The 22,227-nt window shown below is 45.0% G+C and overlaps 1 protein-coding gene across 1 annotated transcript in view; it reads right to left on the minus strand.

Annotated features, from left to right (window-relative positions):
• Window positions 1-22,227, minus strand: part of ERC2 (ELKS/RAB6-interacting/CAST family member 2) — a 391,348-nt gene that overhangs the window by 189,133 nt on the left and 179,988 nt on the right. The window contains exon 7 of the mRNA XM_060271028.2: window positions 4,774-4,941. Coding sequence (XP_060127011.1) covers window positions 4,774-4,941 — 168 coding nt within the window. The remainder of the gene's footprint in view (window positions 1-4,773; window positions 4,942-22,227) is intronic.

Below are 22,227 nucleotides of genomic sequence, written 5' to 3' on the forward strand. Positions count from 1 at the left end.
ACACAATTGCAAAGGCACTGGCTTCTGCCATAGCATTTATTATTATCCCTCTAAGTTTATCAAAATACCAAAGTTATGATCAATTTCATGTTGCAATCATTGCTTGCTTATGGTGGCAGTCCAAGAGATTTGAGGTGTACCCAATTTGTAGACCTCAAACCTCTTGCTGTTGTTTGTTGCCTTGTAAGAATCTTCAACGACCCCAGTGGAATTAACTGGTAGAACAGGGATCAGATATAACAGAAATATCAAGGACTCTCCCTCCCACAGCATCTCCTTCAGTAAATAAAACTGTGTGATGTTCTCTGCTTGTCTGGTGTCAGCGCAGGGAGGCTCTGAGCATACCAGACCACAAGTGGCTTGCAATAAAACAGACACTGCAATCAGTAGTTAGTTATGTGTGGTGCTAGAACAGGCAACCTCTGAGCATAATCAGAGTGCATTGCCAAAAGGAAAAAGATATGCAGTCATGAAGCTGCCTGTCTCCCAAGACAGACAAATGCCAACAGCAAGGGAAGACTTTGGATATACACAGAGGGTTGTATCAGTCGATATCAGTTATACTCAGAGTTGACCCACTGAAATTAGTACAGTGGTATGTACTTTGGTTTAAGACAGCTTAGTTGATGAACAACTTGGATTAAGAACGCTGCAAACCCGGAAGTAGGTGTTTTGGTTTGTGAACTTTGCCTTGGAAGCAGAACATGTTTGGCTTCCTGTTGAGTGTGTTCCATTTGTAAATTGAGTCCCCCACTGCTATGGGAAAGCACACCTTGGTTTAAGAACACTTTGGTTTAAGAACGGACTTCCGGAATAGATTAAGTTCATAAACCAAGGTACCACTGTACATACAGCTAACTCAGGACCATTAATTTCGATTGGTCTACTCTATGTCAGCATTAGTTTGGATGCAGCCCAGAGTCCGGTATATCCGTAAACTTGCAGCAGGGTGTGGGGAGCACAGAGGGCATATAAAAAGGTGCGAGCAAAGGAACAAATGAGCACTAGCCACAGAGGACGTATCTCTGCAAGTACAGATGACAACAATTTAACAACTGCTCATGCTATCTGCATAACTTGCAGGTGCGGACACTTGCAAGGCGATGTCTACAAAAAGTATTTCAAAGGCTGAAGTCTGCACACAGCCTTAGCCTTTCATTTGGCATGGTAAATACCAGCTGCCACCACATGGGGGTGCACTCGTAAGAGCGATTTGTCCTCTGGCATTAATGACGAGCTAGAAAAATATCATGATGACTTTTCCAAGTCAAAAGTAAACACAGGGACCCTGCTCTAATCAGAACTCCCAACAATTTAATTTTGTTTTGGGGTTGTTCGGGTTTTTGTGTGTGTGCAAAAGTCACCTCTTTTTACAAGTGGGTGGTAATGACACAGAATGAAGATTGCTCAACAGCACTCAAACCCAAGTTAACATTGCTGTAAATTGTTTGACAGTTTAATCCAAATTTAAGAACTACATGCTGTTCTGGCATAGAATTTTACTAACTGACTCTGGGCCACATACCTTCAGTTTTAATCCAAGCAAGGCAGTACCTACCAAGCATATAAGGCTCAGTCCAACCATTCCAATTCCAAACATTACATTATAGCTATGGTTTTATGACACCTACTGCTAACTCTAATTGGCTTGTAGGTTAGGGCAATATGTCATATAGCACTTCATTAGTTATGAGCCTCTAGCCATTAAGTATGGGAACCATAATAATTTAATGTGGAAAGCTTTGTAGGTGAAAGTGAGTACTATTTTAATCCTTTTTTTATTATCACATTCCTATCCTCAACAAAACAAAACAAAAGTCTGCCTCCAGCTATTTCCCCAAATTTCTTATGCTCAAAAAAGTCTAATAGCACATCCTCCACTTTCATTCATGTTTGCGTACACATTCATTTCAAAACACAGTGGCAAAACTAAGGCCATGGCGTCCATAAATCCGCAGAGGCCAAACAAATCAAGGAATGTAAGAAACTTACATAGTTATCGGTTTTGGAAATTCTTCCTTTGAGAATTTTCCCTGAGTTTTGGCAGGGGGCTCTGAGGAAATAGGATCCATACTTACGTATTGTGACAGGCAACACTGAGAGTGGGTCACCAGAACAAGTGGGTCCCATACAAAGAAAGCTCATCATAAAAAGCTTCAGAAGATCCCTTGTTTGCAAGCACGAAAGGTACAACTACTAGTAAGGATACTTTTCCACACTAAACTGGTGCACATAAGATGAAAGGGCAGCCAGATTGTACACAAGCATGTATGCAGCATGTCCAGTTTGTCATAGCACTGAATGGATGGAACACCGAAACCAGAGCAGCGCATGGAAACGCCGTTTTCCTTCACACCTTCAGTACCTATTTATCCACTTGCACTTTTTTGGCGTGCTTTCGAACTGCTAGGTTGGCAGGAGCTGGGACCGAGCAACGGGAGCTCACCCCGTCACAGGGATTCAAACCGCCGACCTTCTGATCGGCAAGCCCAAGAGGCTCAGTGGTTTAGATTACAGCACCACCCGCATCCCTTTGATTGGCAATAACTTTCCCAAATTCTCAGGCGGGGAGGTCCTCCCCATTATCTGCTCCCTGGTCTTTTAACTGGAGGTCCTAGGCTGTTCTTCAGCGAAGCAGGTGTTCCACCACTGACCTATGGCCCCTGGTTTAGCATTATTCAGAAGTTAGCTTTTCGATAAAAATCAAGAGAGATAGTTCCCAAAGTCAGTTGTTATCAGAACTTGGAAGGGTTCATCAGAAGGCTAAGGCAAAAAATTATCTTCAGCATCTCCAAAAAAAATGGCACGGTGGGCTACAGAAGTCCTTCTATGATCAGGACTGTGGGATACAGCAGATTTTCAAAAAATGCATGTCATAACATTAAATAGACAAGGAAGCCTCTGTGCCACTATATGAAATTACGAAGGACAGCATAATTTACTGGGTGCTGGGGGAAGGGAGAGACAGCCCTCTGGATAAAGCCAAGAGGAAACAGCTTTTTAAAAGGAAGGCATGTTCTATAATCAGTCTAAATGCTGATGGACTCAGTAAGGAGACCATTTTTTAATGCTGCTTTTTTTAAAAAAGAAAAAGAAGACTGCAGTTTTAAATGGAAAACTACTGAATGTCTAACTTGGGGACTGCACACTAGACCTAAGGAAAATAAACAGTGAACGTTTTCTTTATAGTATAATGATATGAATTTACTTAAACAATTGGAGGAGAAAGAGGATAATGTTTCAGTTAAAACTTTCTTCAGATAAATCATCTGTGAATGAATTTATCACACCATCTGTTGAAAATAAATCATGTACTCCTGAAGGCCACATAGGAAACTACAGTCATAACCTGGGAGTTTCCCCTCCACAAAACATTTTTTTCTGGTCTTTTATCCTTACTATACCATTTAAAGCACTAGACCTGCAGGGAACATCTGTTTGAATATGTGAGTTTAAAAAAAAGTGAAAAGACTTGTGTGTGCTATTATGAAAATCTTTCCTGAAAAGTAAGCAAGTTTTTAGCCTCCCATCTTAAACTATAGTTTGTTTGAGAAATGCATTTCCCAACAATTTCTTGATCACAGAAAACACACACACACAAGAATATGCTGGATTTCCCTTTGAGACAAATTATAACATGGAAGTGGGACTCTATTTGTTCCCTAGTAGGGACTTTCTCTGAAGACGGTTTGGGAACTTCAGCTGGCACAGAATTTGGCAGCTATGTTGCTCACTTGGGCAAGGGAGTTTGAGCATATTACACTGACCCTGGTCCTACTGCACTGGCTGCCAATTAGTTTCTTGGGCCAATTCAATGTGCTGGTTTTGACCCATAAATGCTTAAACGGCTCAGGACTGCAATACCTCAAGGACCGTCTCTTCCCACGTGAACCAACTCAGACTCTGCATTCATAATCTGAGGCCCTTCTTCATGTGCCTCCTCCATGAGAGGAGGGTGGCAACAAGAGAATGGCCTTTTCTGCTCTCCATTTGTGGAATACTCTCCCCATGGAGGTTCGTCTGGCACCTTCATTAATATATTTAGCTGCCAGGCAAAAACTTGTCTCTTCAACCAGAATAATTAACAACCTGTGGCTCTTTACATGTGTTTGTGGGAGGGGGTTGTTGGTTTGTTTTTGTTTTATTATGTATTTTGTATTCTAGAAATTCAACTGTCAAATTCAACTAAATTGTTAAACTAATAGCAAACTCAATTGTTAACTTATAATGATTATGTTGTAGTCAAACTGGACCGATCAAGAAAAAACAGGAATACACCACATGCTCAAGGGCAGCACAACGATTGCAGAAGTAGAAAAATATTTGGGGTGGGGGGTGGAAGGGGGGGAATCTTCATCCTTCCCCTGAATTGCTTTGCTAATAAAAGCAGACGAGGTACTGTCACCAAACTGAAGCAACAGACTGTTTTGGGAAAACTTTCATTTGGCAGAAAGATGAACTCAAAAGAACTGCAATGACTTATAAGACCATCTGAGATCGTAAGTTTGATGGCAACTTCCCTCAAAACATGCAAGCATAAGAAGTATGGGTGAATTACAAAGAAAAAGTAAGAGGGGAAATCAGCCTATAAAAATGTAGATTCTCTCCATTCTCACTTCCACAATTTTGTTGTTGTTTTTTTGTTGTGTGGTCACTGCCTTTTGATTATAACACTTTCGCCTTCCCATGCTTCCACTTACTTCCCCCCTGATCTTGTCATCTCCATCAAAAATATTCCTTCGATTGCCTAATGGGCCTTGTCATGCCACTTACCTTTTTTTGAAGAACATTGATTTTTCTTTCTTTGACTTCTAACATGTCTTTCATATCTCGAATTTCTCCAGCCAGGGTTCCCTTTTCTTCCGTGAGGTCTTGCAGTTGTTTGGTTTTTTTATTAAGAAAACTTTCTTTTTCTTCTAAACGTAATCTCAAGGCATCAACCTATAATAAAATATGAACATGTGGGAGTGTTAATAGATTTTTTAAATGGCATTATATTGTGATTAAGTTGTGTTTGTTTGTTTAAATTATTTATAAGACACATTTTAGGCTGTGGTTTCCATACAGTGTTACAGGTTGTTGAGCACTTACCATCCTAATCCTGTAGTTCTCTGCGTTTTTCATTTGAAAAAAAATATATGCAAATCATATTTGGGAGGGCATAGGGATGGGGGACAGATGCAATTGAGTGCTCCTTCAAAGGCAAACCTGCCTAATGCACACGTGTCTGAACAATACATGAACTGAACATAGGCAGCCTTCAAAATTCACACTTCTCTGAATTTTGCAGTGCAGTTCTCCAGTCACTTTCCCAAGGTCACCCAGTCAGCTTTTAGGCTAAGTGGGGATTTGATCCCTAGTCCAACATTCTAACACAGCTGCAATATGTGAGGCGGGTGTAACTATATCACTGCCCTCTCAGATGCAATGACTGTGGAGGGGCAACAGTGAGAGAATCACCAACCTCACCCTGCCTCTTCCCAGTGCTGGTAAGTGTCACATTTCTGCAGCTAGGTGGGCAGCGCCATTGCAGCACCCCAATTTCACATGCCGCAGCTGTTCTAACTACATATTAATGCTGCCTTGATCTTTTAAAACACAGACAAGCACAATCAGGTGAGAATATTCACAATAATTATTGCTTATTGGTTTGAAAGCAGCACATTTCAAGGGGCGGGGGAGATGTGTGGAGCCTTATTTATTTCATGTTCCGTTCCGAGTTTTGTGATGCTAAACTTGCTCTGAACAAAAGGCTCTCCAAATCTGTTTCTGAAAGTCAATTTGGGACTAATTTGGATGATCTATTAGATCTCATGATGCATGTTTCTTCCTGTTTTTGAAATGGCTGAGTTCATTTCCTCATTACACTGGGGAAAAGATGTACACTGAGTTCAATGACATTTAGATATTTTCTTTTTATTACATGATTCTGGGTAAGAATACCATCAGCATCATCTGTGAATAAAAATTAATGCTTCATTATTATGAGAACAGGCAAACGTTCATATGAAACAATGATATCAGAAAATTGGTATGTGCCACCTATGAATATAAGGCCACTTATTTTAATAGTTCTTGTACAAAAGAATAAAAACCCAACTTTCAAAGGCTTATAAAATATATATAATTTCAATCGCCCATCAGGGTGACTGTGTGCTGGGAAAAGCCTCATATATTTCTCTTTTCCTTCTTCTTTGTAGTGTAACTCTTCACAGAGATTTCCAAGCATGGTCACCAGATCTCAACCAGGAAATGTTTTATTTATTTTTTATTTAAATGATTTTACAGTACTATAATTTCACAGTGCTGTGCAAAGTAAAGCAGTAAAAAACTGCATTCAAATAAAAAATAAAAGATCAAGTCAATCAATCAACAAAACAGCAGGAGAATCGCCACATTCTACAGAACTAGGGAGAAATGGCATCCAAAATAAAAATAAATAAATAAATAAAATAAAAGAACACAAACACACAGATTTAAGTGTCTCCAAAAAGACAACAAGGCAGAAGCTGAATGAAGCTTACTCCAGAGCAGGCATCCCCAAACTTCGGCCCTCCAGATGTTTTGGACTACAATTCCCATCTTCCCTGACCACTGGTCCTGTTAGCTAGGGATCATGGGAGTTGGTAGGCCAAAACATCTGGAGGGCCGCAGTTTGGGGGAGCCTGCTCCAGAGCATGAGATGACCACAGAGAAGGCATGGCTCCCAGTAGAGCCTAATCTGGTCATTACATAAGATGGAGCCTGGAGCAGAACTGCTGGAAAATATATTAAATCCTGCAGGGAGGGTCTGCATGGGAGTAAACATACTGCCTAAGATAATCAAGATCCAGAGCTATTTAGGACTATAAATGTCAAAACAAGCACTCTGAATTGGACCTGGAAGCAAACTGGCTGGTATCTGTCACTTTCAAAGCTCCGCAATGAGCAGGATTTGAGTTTTGCTCCACAGCAGATACAAGAGCAGTGGGTGACGAGACCAACAAGGCAGGAGGTGGCAGGAATGGCAAACATCCCTTCTCTGCAGCCGATCAAAGCTTCTAGAAACAGGCACCTGTCTGCAGACTCAGCCTGGAAATGCCAAACAGCAAGCTAAAAAAAAGTGTGCTAGAAGCCAGCAAATGTTCAGGCAGAAGTGATCTTATTCATGCCAACTAGATGTTCTGGTATTCAGAGAATAACCATGACAGTAAAATAAGTCCTAATTTCTTATTATTTTTGAATACTATCACTTGGGGCTTTAAACTGTCTATATTCTAAACAAACCAGATTTAACCATTAAGGCTACCATCTTTTGATGAGATGCATCTTATAACTACTATTAAAAACCTCAAATTTGTTAAGTTTTTATATTACTGAGCATTTTTTCACCAATACACCATTACTAAAGGTATCCACATCTTCCTGTCTTCTCTCATGTGGGTGATGGGAAGGAGGTGCCCACTTCTCTTTACTGCCCACCTCTGCAAGACCAAATGCGACTGAAGTTGGAGCGGCCGTTGATTTTGAAGCTCACATTCCCCCTGCTATAGTCCAGCATTTGCTTGCTTTATTTTCCCAGCTGTGAGCAATACTAGCTCTGTTGCACAGCTGCCTTCCTAAAACACTACAAAGCATGAGTAGTCCTGGTTGAAAACAGGCAGAGCAATGAGTATCACAAGGGAACAACTAGTCTGTACGCACACTCTTGTGTGTGGTCTTGTGCGTGAAGACGTGTTCTTCAAGGGACAAATGAGATGTGGAATACTGGTTGTTCTCCCTGTCTGTAATTTCCCTTGCAGCTTTATGCAGTCATGGAGTGGGGTGGAGGGAATGGCTTTCCCAGCAACTAAGCTACCTTTGCTTGAACTGTATCCAGCCACTTCCAATATGGGCATCGGCTATGTACTAAGCAAGCATTACGTCATTTCTTAATTCATCATTGGCCATGCAGATGTGTCAACTGAAAAGCGGCTCAGAGTGACATTCTTCACTTTGCAAAAGCTCGATGCAATAATATCGTTAGTTTCCTTCTTTTTTAAAAAAAGAAAGAAAGAATCACACATCCTTCAATAAGACGCACAAGAAGAATTCAACGCAGTAGGTTACGAAAAGCACCTGGCACACTTTTGACACAAAATAAAAGTTAAGTACTGTATGGAAAAGCTGTTTGGCGCGTTGGCTTCTTCTTTTAGAATTCTTGCCTATTTAACGCGCAAGGAAAGAATAAGGATGCTTGAGGAATTCAATCTTTGTACATTCCAGTTATGAACTGAACCGATCCACACCTTCTGGACTAATGTGCAAGGTGAAACTCAGTTATCCACCAACTTTAACACTTTCCAAATGTTCTGGGCACAGTTCTTGGCTCAAAAAGCAAGCTTTGAAAACTCATGCTTTTAAAGGAAAGCAAGTTTTTAATTCTCATTCAAATTAAAAATTTCCATACAGGTTTTTTTTAAAGCAGATTAAATTTTCTCCTCAAGCTGCCATTAGTTAAGGATGGGAGAAAAGACAGGTAATCATACATCATACTTAAAAAGCAGCCCCAATCCATCTTGTGCCAAGGCTGATTTTAAGCATAAATGATAGGCTGCTATTTTATTGCTCCCGGATAGTCAGAAAGAGAGAGAGAGAGCTCCTACATCAAAAACCATCTTGGCTGTAATTCCTGGGAGAACTGCTCCCTGCCTTGCATGCCTTTTTTCACCTGGACTGGGAGGGCGGAGTCCTGACTGACTCCAGCTACAAAAGCTGAGGCTACTGGGGTGATATTTAGGGAGTTTGTGGGGTGGCATTGTTGCTATTATTTATATTAATTTTTTGCATCTTTATTTTTATACCTTATTATGATTTATGTGGAAAATGTTCTGTTTGGTTGTATACTTTTTGATATGTTCACGATTACTTCTGTTAGTTTGTAATTATGTATTTTTTTATGTTGTAAGCAGCCCTGAGCATGGTTTTAACTATAGAAAAAAGCATACAAATACAATGATGAATGATGAGTAATGAATGTACATCAGAGAGAGAGAGATCTGATGTCAGATTACTCCTTTATTGCCACTTCAGAAACCTCTTATCCTCTGGCCCAATCGATGTCAGAGCTCTGATGTCAGCAGAGCTGAAAGGGGGACTGTTAGGAGGACTAATTGGAGGACTAGGCACAGATTTTGACCAGTTCAGGAGCAGGTCTAAACCTAAAACATACCTCCCATTGTTTCCAAAGGAAGGGAAGAGTGATTTTGAATAGTGCTACTAGATTCCTAAAAGTTCCCACAGAGTCTCATAGTCGATCTTTTCCTTCCTCTATTTTCACCCCTTTAATGAGAACTCATTCAGATAACCTCATCCTAGGGTCTGTATTGCTATGGCAGACAATAGATGGGGATAGTGGAGGTCCCTGCTGAGTACCTCCAAGACAATTAAAAGTTTCAGAGTTGCTCTTTTTACCAAATCGTAAGCCATGGGTTTTGCATATATGTTGATACATGCAACAAACTCTCCCCTTAGATCAAATTTGTATAATACTTGAAACAGATAGTTCCCCTTCATATGATCGATTGCTTTTTCCACATCCAAAGTAAAGCTCCATGTAGGCCTTCTGATTCTAAATGGAGTATATTAAATAGCTTAGATCAATAGGCATGTGTATGGAATTTTATACCTTCAATAAATCTTTAACAATGTATCTGCCTAATATCTTGTTTCATCTTTTGGCCTAGTTGATAGTCCATATCTTAAAATCCTGATAAAGAAGGGTAACAAGCTTAATAAATCTTTCCCTTGTTTATGATCAACAATTATTTCTGATATTTCCCATGAAATTGGAAAGGTATGCTTTCATTGTACATTACTTCATTCAACATGCTTAACAAAAACAAGTATAAAGAATTTAAAATATATATTCTAATGTTCCCCTGAAATCCTATGCATACCTAGGACCTTCTTATTCTTCAATTCCTTTACTCAACCTAACTGAAGATGTGAGGAAGCGTAACCTGTCTTTGGTCTTTTCGTCTGCTGAGATGTCAAAGTTGTAGAGCTTATTATAGAATTCTCTAAAGATTTTGCTATTTCTTTTGGGAAAGTTACCAAGTAGAAAAGATCTGGATGCCATCTGAGTGAATCCCTGTGTAAAGCAGTTTATTCCAAATCTGGCAGATATACAAAGGCAAACAAGTCAAGGATTTTCCCTGCACACAAATATTTACTGTAATGGAGGAATTTGGGGTGGGTGGGTTTGAGAATATTCAGATCTGGAAAGAGTATGACTTAATAGAACTCAGGAGACTACTACAATATGGTTTACTAAGAAGCTGTAGATAAATCAACGAAGAAGTAGATAGCCAGTCTGCTCCTAAATTTCAATATTTGCAAGTTAAACATATAATTACTAAACTGGTAGCATGTTAAACATATAATTACTAAACTGGTAGCATGATATGGCTTATTGAGGAAGTGTACCAAGAGCCTAATGCTAATCTCCAATAGCCTAACCAAGCAAACTTTAAATCAAATTTATAAACCATAATAAGTAGTAGGCTGATTTCCCATAAGGAATTCTTATAAAATAGGAAGATGATTTCAGGAAAAATATTTCACAAGACACATGAAATTATATTCCTCAGTCCACACCATGTATGAACTGAAAAGTGTATGTGTGTATGTAAAGCACACATACACACACAAACACAGCTGCACATACGTGCACACATAAAGGCAATATTTGGTACCGCACAGGCTTAGTCAGATGTAAAAAGGTAAAGGACCCCAGGGCGGTCCAGTGAAAGACGACTATGGGGTGTGGCTATGGGGTGTGGCGCTCATCTCGCTGAGGGAGCCGGCATTTGTCCAGAGACAGCTTTCTGGGTCATGTGTCCAACATGACTAAACCACTTCTGGTGCAACAGGGCACCATGACGAATGCCAGAGTGCATGAAAACACTGTTTAACTTCCCACCACAGTGGTACCTATTTAGCTACTTGCACTGGTATGCTTTCAAACTGCTAGGTTGACAGAGCAACGGGAACTCACCCCATCACGTGCATTTGAACCGCTGACCTTCCAATTGGCAAGCCCAAGAGGCTCAGTGGTTTAGACCACAGCGCCACCTGCTGTACAACCACATGGATGATGAGTAAAGCAGATGCATTTCTAATGGTGCCACTATTTATCATATTTTGAGGTTGCATTGAAAAATGGTGATCACAACTGAAATTAGAAGAATCACTGGCAGTGACTTACCGACAGATCCACTTATTATTATAAGAACATAAGAAAGAAGAGTCCTCCTGGATCAAGCCAAGGCTCCCATCTAGTCCAGCACTTTGTTCTCGCAGTGGCCAACCAGATGCGCATGGGACACCTCCATGGAGAACCTGAGTGCAGCAGCACTATCTCCATGTGCAGTTCCCAGCAACTACCTTTGATACTGGGGACATAGCATAGTCACCATAACTAGCGACTCCTGATAGCTTTATTCCCCCTGAACTTGTTTAAAGCCACCCAAGTTGGTAGCCATCACTATGTTCTGTAAGAGTAAAATTTGTAGGTCCGCTTACCCACTTTTATGGGTGCAGCGGCATTGTGGGGTGGCCAGTGCCTCCCCACCCCTACTCCACCTGACGTGTTGGGGACTGTTCCTTGCCAGAGCACGAGCTTTGGATCATGCTTCTGGCTTGAAAATCTGCCTCGTGTCAGCCTGCTGAATTGGCCAGTGGCAGCCTGGCGTGGGGGGCTGGGCCGTCCGGGGGCGGGCCTGGGGGAACAATCAGGTCTCCCTCAGGTCCACTCCTGGGGGATTTAAATCAGCCTGCAGCAGTCCCCGGCACCCAGCTCTTCTTCGTCGGATCAACCCACACACCCACTCCTGTAATTTTGCATCTACTCATTGAATTAACCTTACTATGGCCGCGATGGTTGCTGTATTTTGGGAGTAAGGTAAGAATTTGCCTACCAGGCAAATTGGCTATGACCTGGAGATTTTGCCTACCTTGTAGCAATCATCACAACGTTTGTAGTTTAAGCATTGGGTAACCTTCGTCTTGGTTGGAGGGGGGGGTTGTACCCTCACTTTCCCCTCCACAAATAGGATGTTCCATGAAAGGAATCCGTGATGGAGTTGCTTCTGTCCATTTGGCCAGACAAGGGGCTTGGGCCTCAGCGCTCCTAGAGGCGGCGATCCCTGCGGGGATCCCCCTATTTGACGTAAGTCATAGGAATCCCCGCTGCCAGGTCGACCATGATGTCATTTCGGGCAGACAGGCCGGAAATAAATGCTTACTCAGTGCCTATGCCAAACCACTTCATCTGTAGTCAATAAAGTTATGGCCTGATTTGATCCCTTTCTACTGTGTGGCCTCGTTTATTTGGTAGCTCATCTGAGTGGGCCTGGGCCTGCAATTTAAAAATGCAATGTGTAAAAAAGTGTTTTGTTTTGTCTGCTCTGACCTATCCAGCATTCAGCTTCATTATATAGCCCCGAGTTCTAATATTATGAGAGGGGGAAAGTTTTCCCTGTCCATTTTCTTCATACCATGAGTAATCTTACACACCTCTATCATGCCCACAATTTGCCTTTTTCCCTAAACTATAAAGCCTGAAATGTTGTAACTTTCCTTCATAGGATAGTTGCTGTTTCCTTTTTCCAAACTTTTCCCAGTTCTGCATTATCCTTTCTGAGGTGCAGTGACCAGTACTACACACAGTATTCCAAGTGTAGTTTCGACAAAGATTTGTATAACAGCACAATGATATTGGCAGTTTTATTTACAACCCCTATCCTAATGATCCCTAACTTGGAATCCATCCTTTTCACAGCTGCCATATACTGACTCAACATCTGCATCAAACCAGCTACTAAGAGTCTCAAGTAGTGCTATTTTTCAAGAAAAAGAGGTGTTGGAACTCAGTACGAACGCCTCATTTGTTCTCTTATACAGTGGTGCCTCGCTAGACGAATTTAATTCGTTCCACTGGTCTTTTCTTATAACGAAAAATTCATCTAGCGAATCCCATAGGAATGCATTGAATTTTTTTGAATTTTTTTTTTGCCCATAGGAACGCATTAATTGAATTTCAATGCATTCCTATGGGAAACCACGATTCGCTAGACGAATTTTTCGTAAAACGAATTCGTCTAGCGAGGCAACCTCCACTAGAAAAAAACCTTTCGTTAAGCGGAAATTTCGTTAAGCAGGGCATTCGTTAAGCGAGGCACCACTGTAATGGCAATGGTGCCCACCTGAGAGGTACCAGAACCGAGTTCCAGCTGGGGAAAAAGCCTTTCCTTCAAGGTTTTTTTTTTATTGATCAGTCTCTTCCAGTTCATACTTCATTAGTATATATGTTAAACTAGGAAATTTCAGCCCCAGAGCGCCTCATACGGAACATACTGCATTGGGCTAAATCCCATAATTCCTATAGAATGGCCCTTCAGCAGCTGCCTAGAAGAGGAAGCCATAAATCTGTTTATCCAACCAGTCTTTACCTCCAGAGACTACTCACGCTGTTTAGTCTGAACTCATTGTGTGTCTGGTAAATAGCAAGTTGATGCAAGTCAATGCACTGCTGTGCCCACCTGATCTTATCAAAGGATAACAGAGAAATTTGTTTGGCTCACGTTTTAATGTGAATGCACCCAATTTGTTACAGGTAGGTAGCCGTGTTGGTCTGACGTAGTCGAAACAAAACAAAAAAAATCCTTCCAGTAGCACCTTAGATACCAACTAAGTTTGTCATTGGTATGAGCTTTCGTGTGCATGCACGAAAATGCATGTATCTGAAGAAGTGTGCATGCACACGAAAGCTCATACCAACGACAAACTTAGTTGGTGTCAGAGATGGTTGCCGCTACTCTTGAGTAAAGACGCTCCACTCCATCTTGTCTTTCAGAGTTTTATTGTGCATACTATTTACAGTGCAAGAACATCAGCAAACATGACTGCTCAGTCCGTGTCAGAACCCTGCAATGGCTTCCTGCGGGTTTTCACCCAGCATAAAATCCTGGGCACCCCAAAGCACCGCCCCCTGGCCCTATGGATGGGCGCACGCCTCAATTTGGGCGTCGGAGGGAAGGGCCGCCTTCCTGGCTGCCCTGTGTCCAAAAGCCCTCCGTGCTCCTCCTCCCCTATCCCTCTCTCCGAGCGGTGCTGGGGCTCTGGTACATGAGACAGCCCTCTCTTCACTCCGCTAACTTCCTCATTCCTTTCTCCTGACTCGCTGCTTGTGCTGACGCTGGGCGAGGAGCTGGTGAGGATGATTGGTGGGGGCTCTCTGTAGAGAGACCCCCCTGACATCCGGTCTCTAAGGTGCTACTGGAAGGATTTTTTTTTGTTTGCACCCAATTTGCACATCCCAAACCGAATCAAAACATGTTTGCCCACCAAAATCTGCACATCTCTGAACACTGCAGCGCAGTTCTCTAATGGAAAAAAATGTGTGCAAAGAGGAAACAGATTTGCATAAGTTATGTATGCAAATTTATATGTGCAGGGGCAAATAGTATAATTTAAATGGAAATACAAGTGCATCCCAGCATAGGAGGGAAGCCTGTGATCAGAGGTGTGCCTGCTCAGTCTGCTTTCCAGGTGTTGGCTGTTGATGGGCAACTTCCAGACCCTTTCTGCTCTCTCTCCTGACAGTTCTTTCAACTGCACTTGGTTGGGTCAGACAGCCCCATCAAACAAAGGACTCCCTTCATATACAGGACTGTCCTCTGTAAATTAGGATATATGGGGCCCCTATTCATCTCATATATACATAAAATTATACAAAGTATTTTAACAGGTTTTTTTTGGTTTTTTTAAAAAATCCCTTATTGCTCAGCACTTTTATTATTTTAGGTCTCTTCATTTCATCTACGGAGCTCTTGCAATTTGACTTAGTGTGTCATCCAAACATGGTTTGTGGTTATGCTCTGTCTTAGCTAGCCATGAGCGGCAGCCAAGAACAATTTTTAATAATATGTTTCCATGCTAGGGAAGTAGAAATTGCATTTTTATGTAATTTTATCTTTAATATAGAACTGCTATTTCTGGGGGGGGTGTATATACGGTACCTCCTGATCTTAAACACTATGAAGCAAATTGCAAAAGAGCAATTTACTTTGAGTAAGAGGCAATGGATTGTTGCAGCATTCCACCCTCTCTGCATCATTCAATATACAATATACAATATACAATATAGCACTAGAAAAGCAAAGCAGAGCAAAATATCTTCTCCTTTTGAAGAGTAAGATATTGAGCACTGAGAAATTTGATGTATTCAAATTTACATTTTGGCTTTTTGTACTACCTATTAAGAATAGAGGGATTTAAGCCACAACCCCAAAGCCAGAATTTAGTGTTTAATTTACTTTTAGACCCCCTCCCCTAAAAAAAAAACCACCTCTGGGAACAGTAACATGTGTTAATACTTGAATATTTTTTTCTTAATAAAACTTCCAACACCAGCTTTACCTCACTGAACTTACCTCACTGTTTTTTTTATGTTTGCTATAAAACTATAGCTGTCATAATATTTCTTTGAATTACAGCAAAAGGAAGCAGGTCATTCATGAGTCAATGTTATTTCACAATGTAATGATAGTTGTAAATTCAAAATACTCAAAACCAATTTTAAAAACCATCAATCCTGGAAAAGCTCTCATATTTTGAACATTCTGTCTCTAATAATTTTTCAACTTGTTTTTAGAAAAGCAAATGCCAATAAAAATGGAATTCACTGCCATCTTCTGCCTAAGGCTCTGTTAAGATATACTGAAATCCTATAAACACTTATTTAGAATTAAATCCCACTGAACCCAGTTGGACTTATTTCTTAGTAAGCACACACAGGATCAAACAATGTATATTATGGTGTTATGTACTGAGCTGAATCCTAGAACAATAGGATTCAGAATCAGCGGGAGCTACCCAATCCAACTCCAGGTGGAAGTGAATCCGCAACCTGATTGGCCTGCTGGAGCAGCCAATCAGGCGGCTGGCAGAAGTGAATCTGCTACCTGATTGGCCTGTAGGAGCAGCCAATCAGGCTGCAGGCAGAAGTCAATCCACAATATAATTGGCCCACAGGTGTAGCCCTGAAGTAGCCAATCACGCAAGGCCCATTGTGTAAATAATGTATATAAGCAGATGGTTTTGGGAAAAGAGCCATTCGTCTTCTCTTCTCCTCCTTGATGACTATGAGCTGAATAAAGAGCATGAAATTCACTCTCGACTCCGAGTATATTTCACTGGCGACGAGGATGGGATCCTGCTGAGCTGACCGCACCACGCACTGCACCGCAGCACCGCCACCTGCTGCACCGCTGCATCGCACCGTGCATCCAGGCTTCAGCTCCAGGACCCAAGGAACCCAGAATGGCAACCGACAGCAGCTTCTCGCCATTCAAACCAGCATCAGGAGACTGGGAAGGGTACGCCGCCCGTTTCAACTTCCTCCTGCAAGCGAAAGAAGTCACCAACGATGCCATGAAGAGGGCGACATTCTTCAGCGTCTGTGGAGAGGAGACGTTTGAAATCGCCCGGGCTCTCCTTGCACCTAGAGATGTCGCTACCGTCTCTTACAAAACAATAATGGAACGGCTGAAGGAGCACTTCTCACCACAGCCCTCGGTGGTAGCTTGCCGAAATGCCTTCTACGCAAAGCGGCAAGCCCCGGGGGAAACCATAACTGGGTTTGTGACCTCCCTCCGCCAAGCCGCCCGGTTATGCAACTTCTCAGAATTGGAGAACATGCTTCGTGACCGCCTCGTCGGTGGCCTGAGGGACGAGATGTTGCAACGACGCCTCTACGCCAAAAAAGACCTCACGTTCCAGATTGCTCTGGAGGAAGCCCTGGCAACCGAAGCCGCCGAGAGGTCAACGCAAGAGGCACGACCGGCCCCGCCATCCCAACCGAGGGTCTACCACGAAGACCTCACCGACGAATCCGAATCTGACAGGGAGGAAGTACACCGAGTACAGCGGCGCACTCAAGCAGCACACACACCACAGCAGCCTCGACGAGAAGGAGGGAACTGTGCAAGCTGCGGGGAGAACCACGAGAGGAGGACCTGTCGTTTCCGCAACGCAGAGTGCAGGCAGTGCAGAAAATTGGGACACATTGCCCAGGTGTGTCGGGCTCGACTCACCCGTCGACAAGCATCAGATGACCGACCCAGGAGCCCCAGGTCACACGGCACCATGCACCAAGGCAACTCAACGGAGATCACGGACTACCAGGTATTCCAGTTGCCCCATCCCAGCACAGAGAAAATTTATATAGAGGTACAGATAGAGGGAGCCCCATGCCGCATGGAGCTGGACACGGGTTCAACTCTATCCATAATCTCGGCCCGAACATTAAGGGAACTGTGCCCTAATGGGGGGTCCCAAACTAAGGCCGGCCCCATTCACCCTCCGGGACTTCCAGAAACGTAAGGTCCCTACTATGGGGGTGGGGACCTTCAGGGTGCAATATCGAGGGCGAAAGCAACAATTGGACTTGCTGGTAGTTAAGGGCCCCTACGTTAGCTTACTGGGACTGGCATGGTTTGGACCTCTGGGGCTAGCCGTTACCGGGGTGAACCGCACTAGCTTACAAGTGGACGTGGACGCCATATGCAAAGAGTTTCCAGGGGTTTTCGATGGGGCATTGGGACGATATACAGGACCCCCCATTGCCCTACAGCTAGACCCCGCTGTACGACCCATCAGACACAAGGCCCGCCGGGTCCCGTTCGCCCTGAAACCCTGCATAGACGAGGAATTGGACCGGCTCGTGGAGCAAGGAGTGCTGGAGCCGGTGCCCAACGCCCCCTGGGAAACTCCAATTGTCACACCCGTCAAGCCTAACGGTTCGGTCCGCATCTGTGCAGACTACAAATGCACCATAAACAAGGCTCTCACGGCCCATGCATACCCAGTGCCAGTGGTCAGCCATGTCCTCGCCACCCTGGCTGGGTCAAAAATCTTTGGCAAACTGGACTTGGCCCAAGCGTATCAACAGTTGCCTGTGGACGAAGCCACAGCAGAGGCTCAGACGATTGTGACGCACAGAGGGGCATTCAGAGTAAAGCGGCTGCAATTTGGCGTTAGCGTGGCACCAGGCATATTCCAGAATCTAATGGACTCTCTCCTTAAAGGGATTCCTGGCGTCACCCCCTTCTTCGATGATGTACTGATCGCCGGGCCCACACCAGAGGAATTTGAGGACCGCCTCCGCTCCGTCCTGCACCGTTTCCAGACGGCGGGCCTCAAGGTGAAGCGGGAAAAGTGTTTACTGGGAGTGCCGCAGGTGGACTTTCTGGGATTTAAGGTGGACGCAGAAGGGGTCCATCCAACTGGTGACAAGGTACGGGCCATTTGTGAGGCCCCAGCGCCCAAGAGCAAGCCCGAACTTCAGTCATTCTTGGGACTATTGAACTTTTACCATGCCTTCCTTCCCCATAAGGCAGCGGTAGCGGAGCCCCTACACAGACTCCTAGATAAAAGGGCCCCTTGGGTGTGGGGCCAGCGACAAAGGGCCGCATTCCAGGCAGTCAAGGACTTGCTCGTCTCGAACTCGGTCTTAGCACACTTCGACGAGAGGCTGCCAGTGGTGCTGGCATGCGACGCCTCTCCCTATGGCATCGGCGCTGTCCTGGGACACCAACTCCCGGATGGAAGAGAGGTGCCGGTGGCATACTTCTCCCAGACGCTTGCTGCAGCCGAACGAAACTACTCACAGATTGACAAGGAGGGTCTGGCAATCGTGAAGGGCGTAAAAAAATTCCATGATTTCTTGTACGGGCGGCCCTTTACCATAGTGACTGACCACAAGCCGTTGCTTGGCCTGTTTGCCCCTGAGAAGCAGACCCCCCAAGTGTTGTCTCCACGTGTCCTCAGGTGGTCAATTTTCCTTGCCGGCTACCAGTATGCACTAATCCACCGCCCTGGGAAGGCGATGGGCCACGCAGACGCCCTCAGCAGGCTACCACTACCAGAAACAGGCCCCGACCCAGCGCCTGCACAAGAGGTTATGACCCTGGAGCTGCTTCCCGACCGACCCATTCAGGCACAAGAAGTTGCGCACCATTCCACAAAAGATAGGGTCATCTCCCGGGTCCTGGACTGGGTGTGGCGAGGATGGCCCAGCAGCAGCCCCGGGCCAGAATTCGCTGGCTACACAAACCGCAAACATGAACTGTCGGCCCACAAGGGGTGCCTGTTATGGGGAAGCAGGGTTGTTGTTCCCCAGCCCCTCCGCAAAAGGGTCCTCACAGCCCTACACGAGACACACCCAGGGGTAGTGAGGATGAAGGCCCTTGCCAGGAGTTATGTGTGGTGGCCGGGGATTGACAGAGAGATAGAGGCCTGGGTCCAACACTGCCAGACCTGCCAAGAATCCCGCCCGGATCCCCCAAGAGCCCCAGTCCAGCCCTGGGAGTCCGCCCGACATCCATGGTCACGCTTGCACGTGGACTTCGCTGGCCCCTTCCAGGGAAAAACATTCTTCATAGTGGTGGATTCCTACACCAAATGGCTGGAGGTCGCACTGGTACCATCCACTTCTACGGCGGCAGCCATCCGGGTACTACGTAAGCTGTTTGCGACCCACGGGCTCCCTGACACCCTCGTCTCGGACAATGGAACCGCATTCACGTCAGAGGAGTTCCAGACCTTCACAGCGCAGAACGCCATCCGCCACATCCGCTCAGCACCATTCCACCCTGCCACCAATGGCCAAGCGGAGCGCATGGTGCGGACCACCAAGGACAGCCTCCGCCGCATGACACAAGGGGACTGGGAATACCGCCTTGCCGCATTTCTTCTAGCACAGCACAGCACCCCAAGCACAACGACGGGCCGGAGTCCAGCTGAATTACTAATGGGCCGGCGCCTTGCAACTAGACTGGACCGACTTCACCCCGACAGAGCTCAGGATGAGGTAGTGGTGGGGAAAGGCAGGAACCCCCGGACATTTGTGGCCCAGGACCCAGTGTATGCAAAGAATTTTGGGGCAGGCCCAGCATGGGTACCCGCCACAGTCACCAAGGTGACCGGTCCCGTGTCGTACGAGGTACTAACGGAAGGGGGGCAATGTTGGCGCCGCCACTGCGACCAGCTACGGCGACGATTCCCAGGAGGAACCCGGGAGGAGAGCGGGACAGAGGGGTCCCAAGGGGACAGCAGGGCAGTGAGGCCTGTAGAGCGAGAGGGGTGGGCAGGGGAAGCAGAAGCAGTAGGCACAGAGGGGCGCCCCGAGGCTGGAAGGACACCGGAACCAGAGCTACAACCTAGTGGTTCAGTGGCGCCAGACCAGACAGCCCCGGCACAGCCAGCAGCCTCGGAACACGAGCCAGAACCAGAACCCCTGACCAAGGAACACCGCAGGCCACAACGCACACGGAGGCGGCCAGCAGACCTTGGGGACTACGAATGCAACTTCCCGGGCAGGACTGGAACTTAGAGGGGAGGGGTGTTATGTACTGAGCTGAATCCTAGAACAATAGGATTCAGAATCAGCGGGAGCTACCCAATCCAACTCCAGGTGGAAGTGAATCCGCAACCTGATTGGCCTGCTGGAGCAGCCAATCAGGCGGCTGGCAGAAGTGAATCTGCTACCTGATTGGCCTGTAGGAGCAGCCAATCAGGCTGCAGGCAGAAGTCAATCCACAATATAATTGGCCCACAGGTGTAGCCCTGAAGTAGCCAATCACGCAAGGCCCATTGTGTAAATAATGTATATAAGCAGATGGTTTTGGGAAAAGAGCCATTCGTCTTCTCTTCTCCTCCTTGATGACTATGAGCTGAATAAAGAGCATGAAATTCACTCTCGACTCCGAGTATATTTCATATGCCAAACAAAATTTCTCTCTCTGTTTCTCTCTCTCTCTCTCTCTCCACACACACACACACACACACAAATATTTTAAATTAGGTGTATCAGTGTCCATCTACAATATAAGCTAATTTATGTTACTTATTGTCAGGGGGCCTTTCTACAGGGAGCCTCCTCCCCTCTTGCTGACCAGCACTTCGCCCAGTGAGAGCAGCAGCAGTGGGTCAGGTGAGGGGAATCAGGAAGTGAGTGGGATGGAGGTGTCAGGGCTCAGCGATGTGGGAGAGCCCCTGCGCCGCCAGGACCAAGAGGTGGAGGGGAGCAGGCAGCCCCTTCCGGCGCCCGAGTTAAGGCACGCCACCAAACGTAAGGTCGGGAGGAGGCATTTCAGGGTGCCCAAACTCTTATGCTGGTCCCGTAGCCAAAAACGCCCACTCCCGGATTCTGCGAGTGACTGAGAGGTCATGTTTTTGGGCTATCTGCACTGTAAATACTACGCACAATAAAACTCTTAAAGACAGAGCAGACTCGGACGTTGTTACTGAAGAGAAGCCGCAACAACACCCTTACACTTATGCAAAATTTGAACAAGGTATTTGAATTAGTTTGCTTCATGCCGCAATCCTGCTGCCATCATGCCTGAAGCAACTGGGGCAGCAAGCAGCCTTTGTGGCCATTTGAAAAAGGGAGGAATGGTGTTTGGGCTTCACATGTGGACACACACTATGCTGGCTAGGGACGGTTATGTTATATGAGGTCATACAAGCCCACACCACCTCTCCTTTGGCGTATTCAGTTTTGTAGCACCCTCCGGTAAAGTCACTGTAGGACACCATTTATGACAGTGGCATTCAAAACTCAATTAATTGACCTAACTTAGTCAAACCCATTCATTTCAGTGGGTCACTGTGCGTAAAACATAGCTGAATACCACCCAGGGTAGGAATTTTTTGCCTATCAGATGACTGACCTTGGAGGTGGAGTTTTTTGCCTACTCTGTATGGATTTGGTGGTGGGTTCAGTTAGCAGGGAGAAACCTTTAGAAAGGTTAATTGGACACACTGGGCTGTGGAAGTTATGAGGTACAGTGGTACCTCTACTTACGATTTTAATGCGTTCCGAACGCACATTCGTAAGTCGAAAAAATTTGTAAGTCGAATCCCATAGGAATGCATTGGGAGAAAAAAATTGTAAGTAGAAGCAACCCTATCTAAAAATTCGTAAGTAGAAAAAATCCTATCTAAACCGCATCCAAGATGGCGGACGGAGCTCTATTCGTAAGTAGAAACATTCGTAAGTAGAGTTATTCGTAAGTAGAGGTACCACTGTACTTATGGTTTGATGAGCACTTCCATTCCTTTAAAGGGTGAAGACTTGCCTTCGGGGCTATGGGACTCTCCGGCATGGGAGAGAGCTGCTTTGGAGCTAACATGTAATAA

This window comes from Zootoca vivipara, chromosome 2 (genome assembly GCF_965207765.1).
Source record: "Zootoca vivipara chromosome 2, rZooViv2.hap1.1, whole genome shotgun sequence".
In the NCBI taxonomy this organism is placed as follows: domain Eukaryota; kingdom Metazoa; phylum Chordata; class Lepidosauria; order Squamata; family Lacertidae; genus Zootoca; species Zootoca vivipara.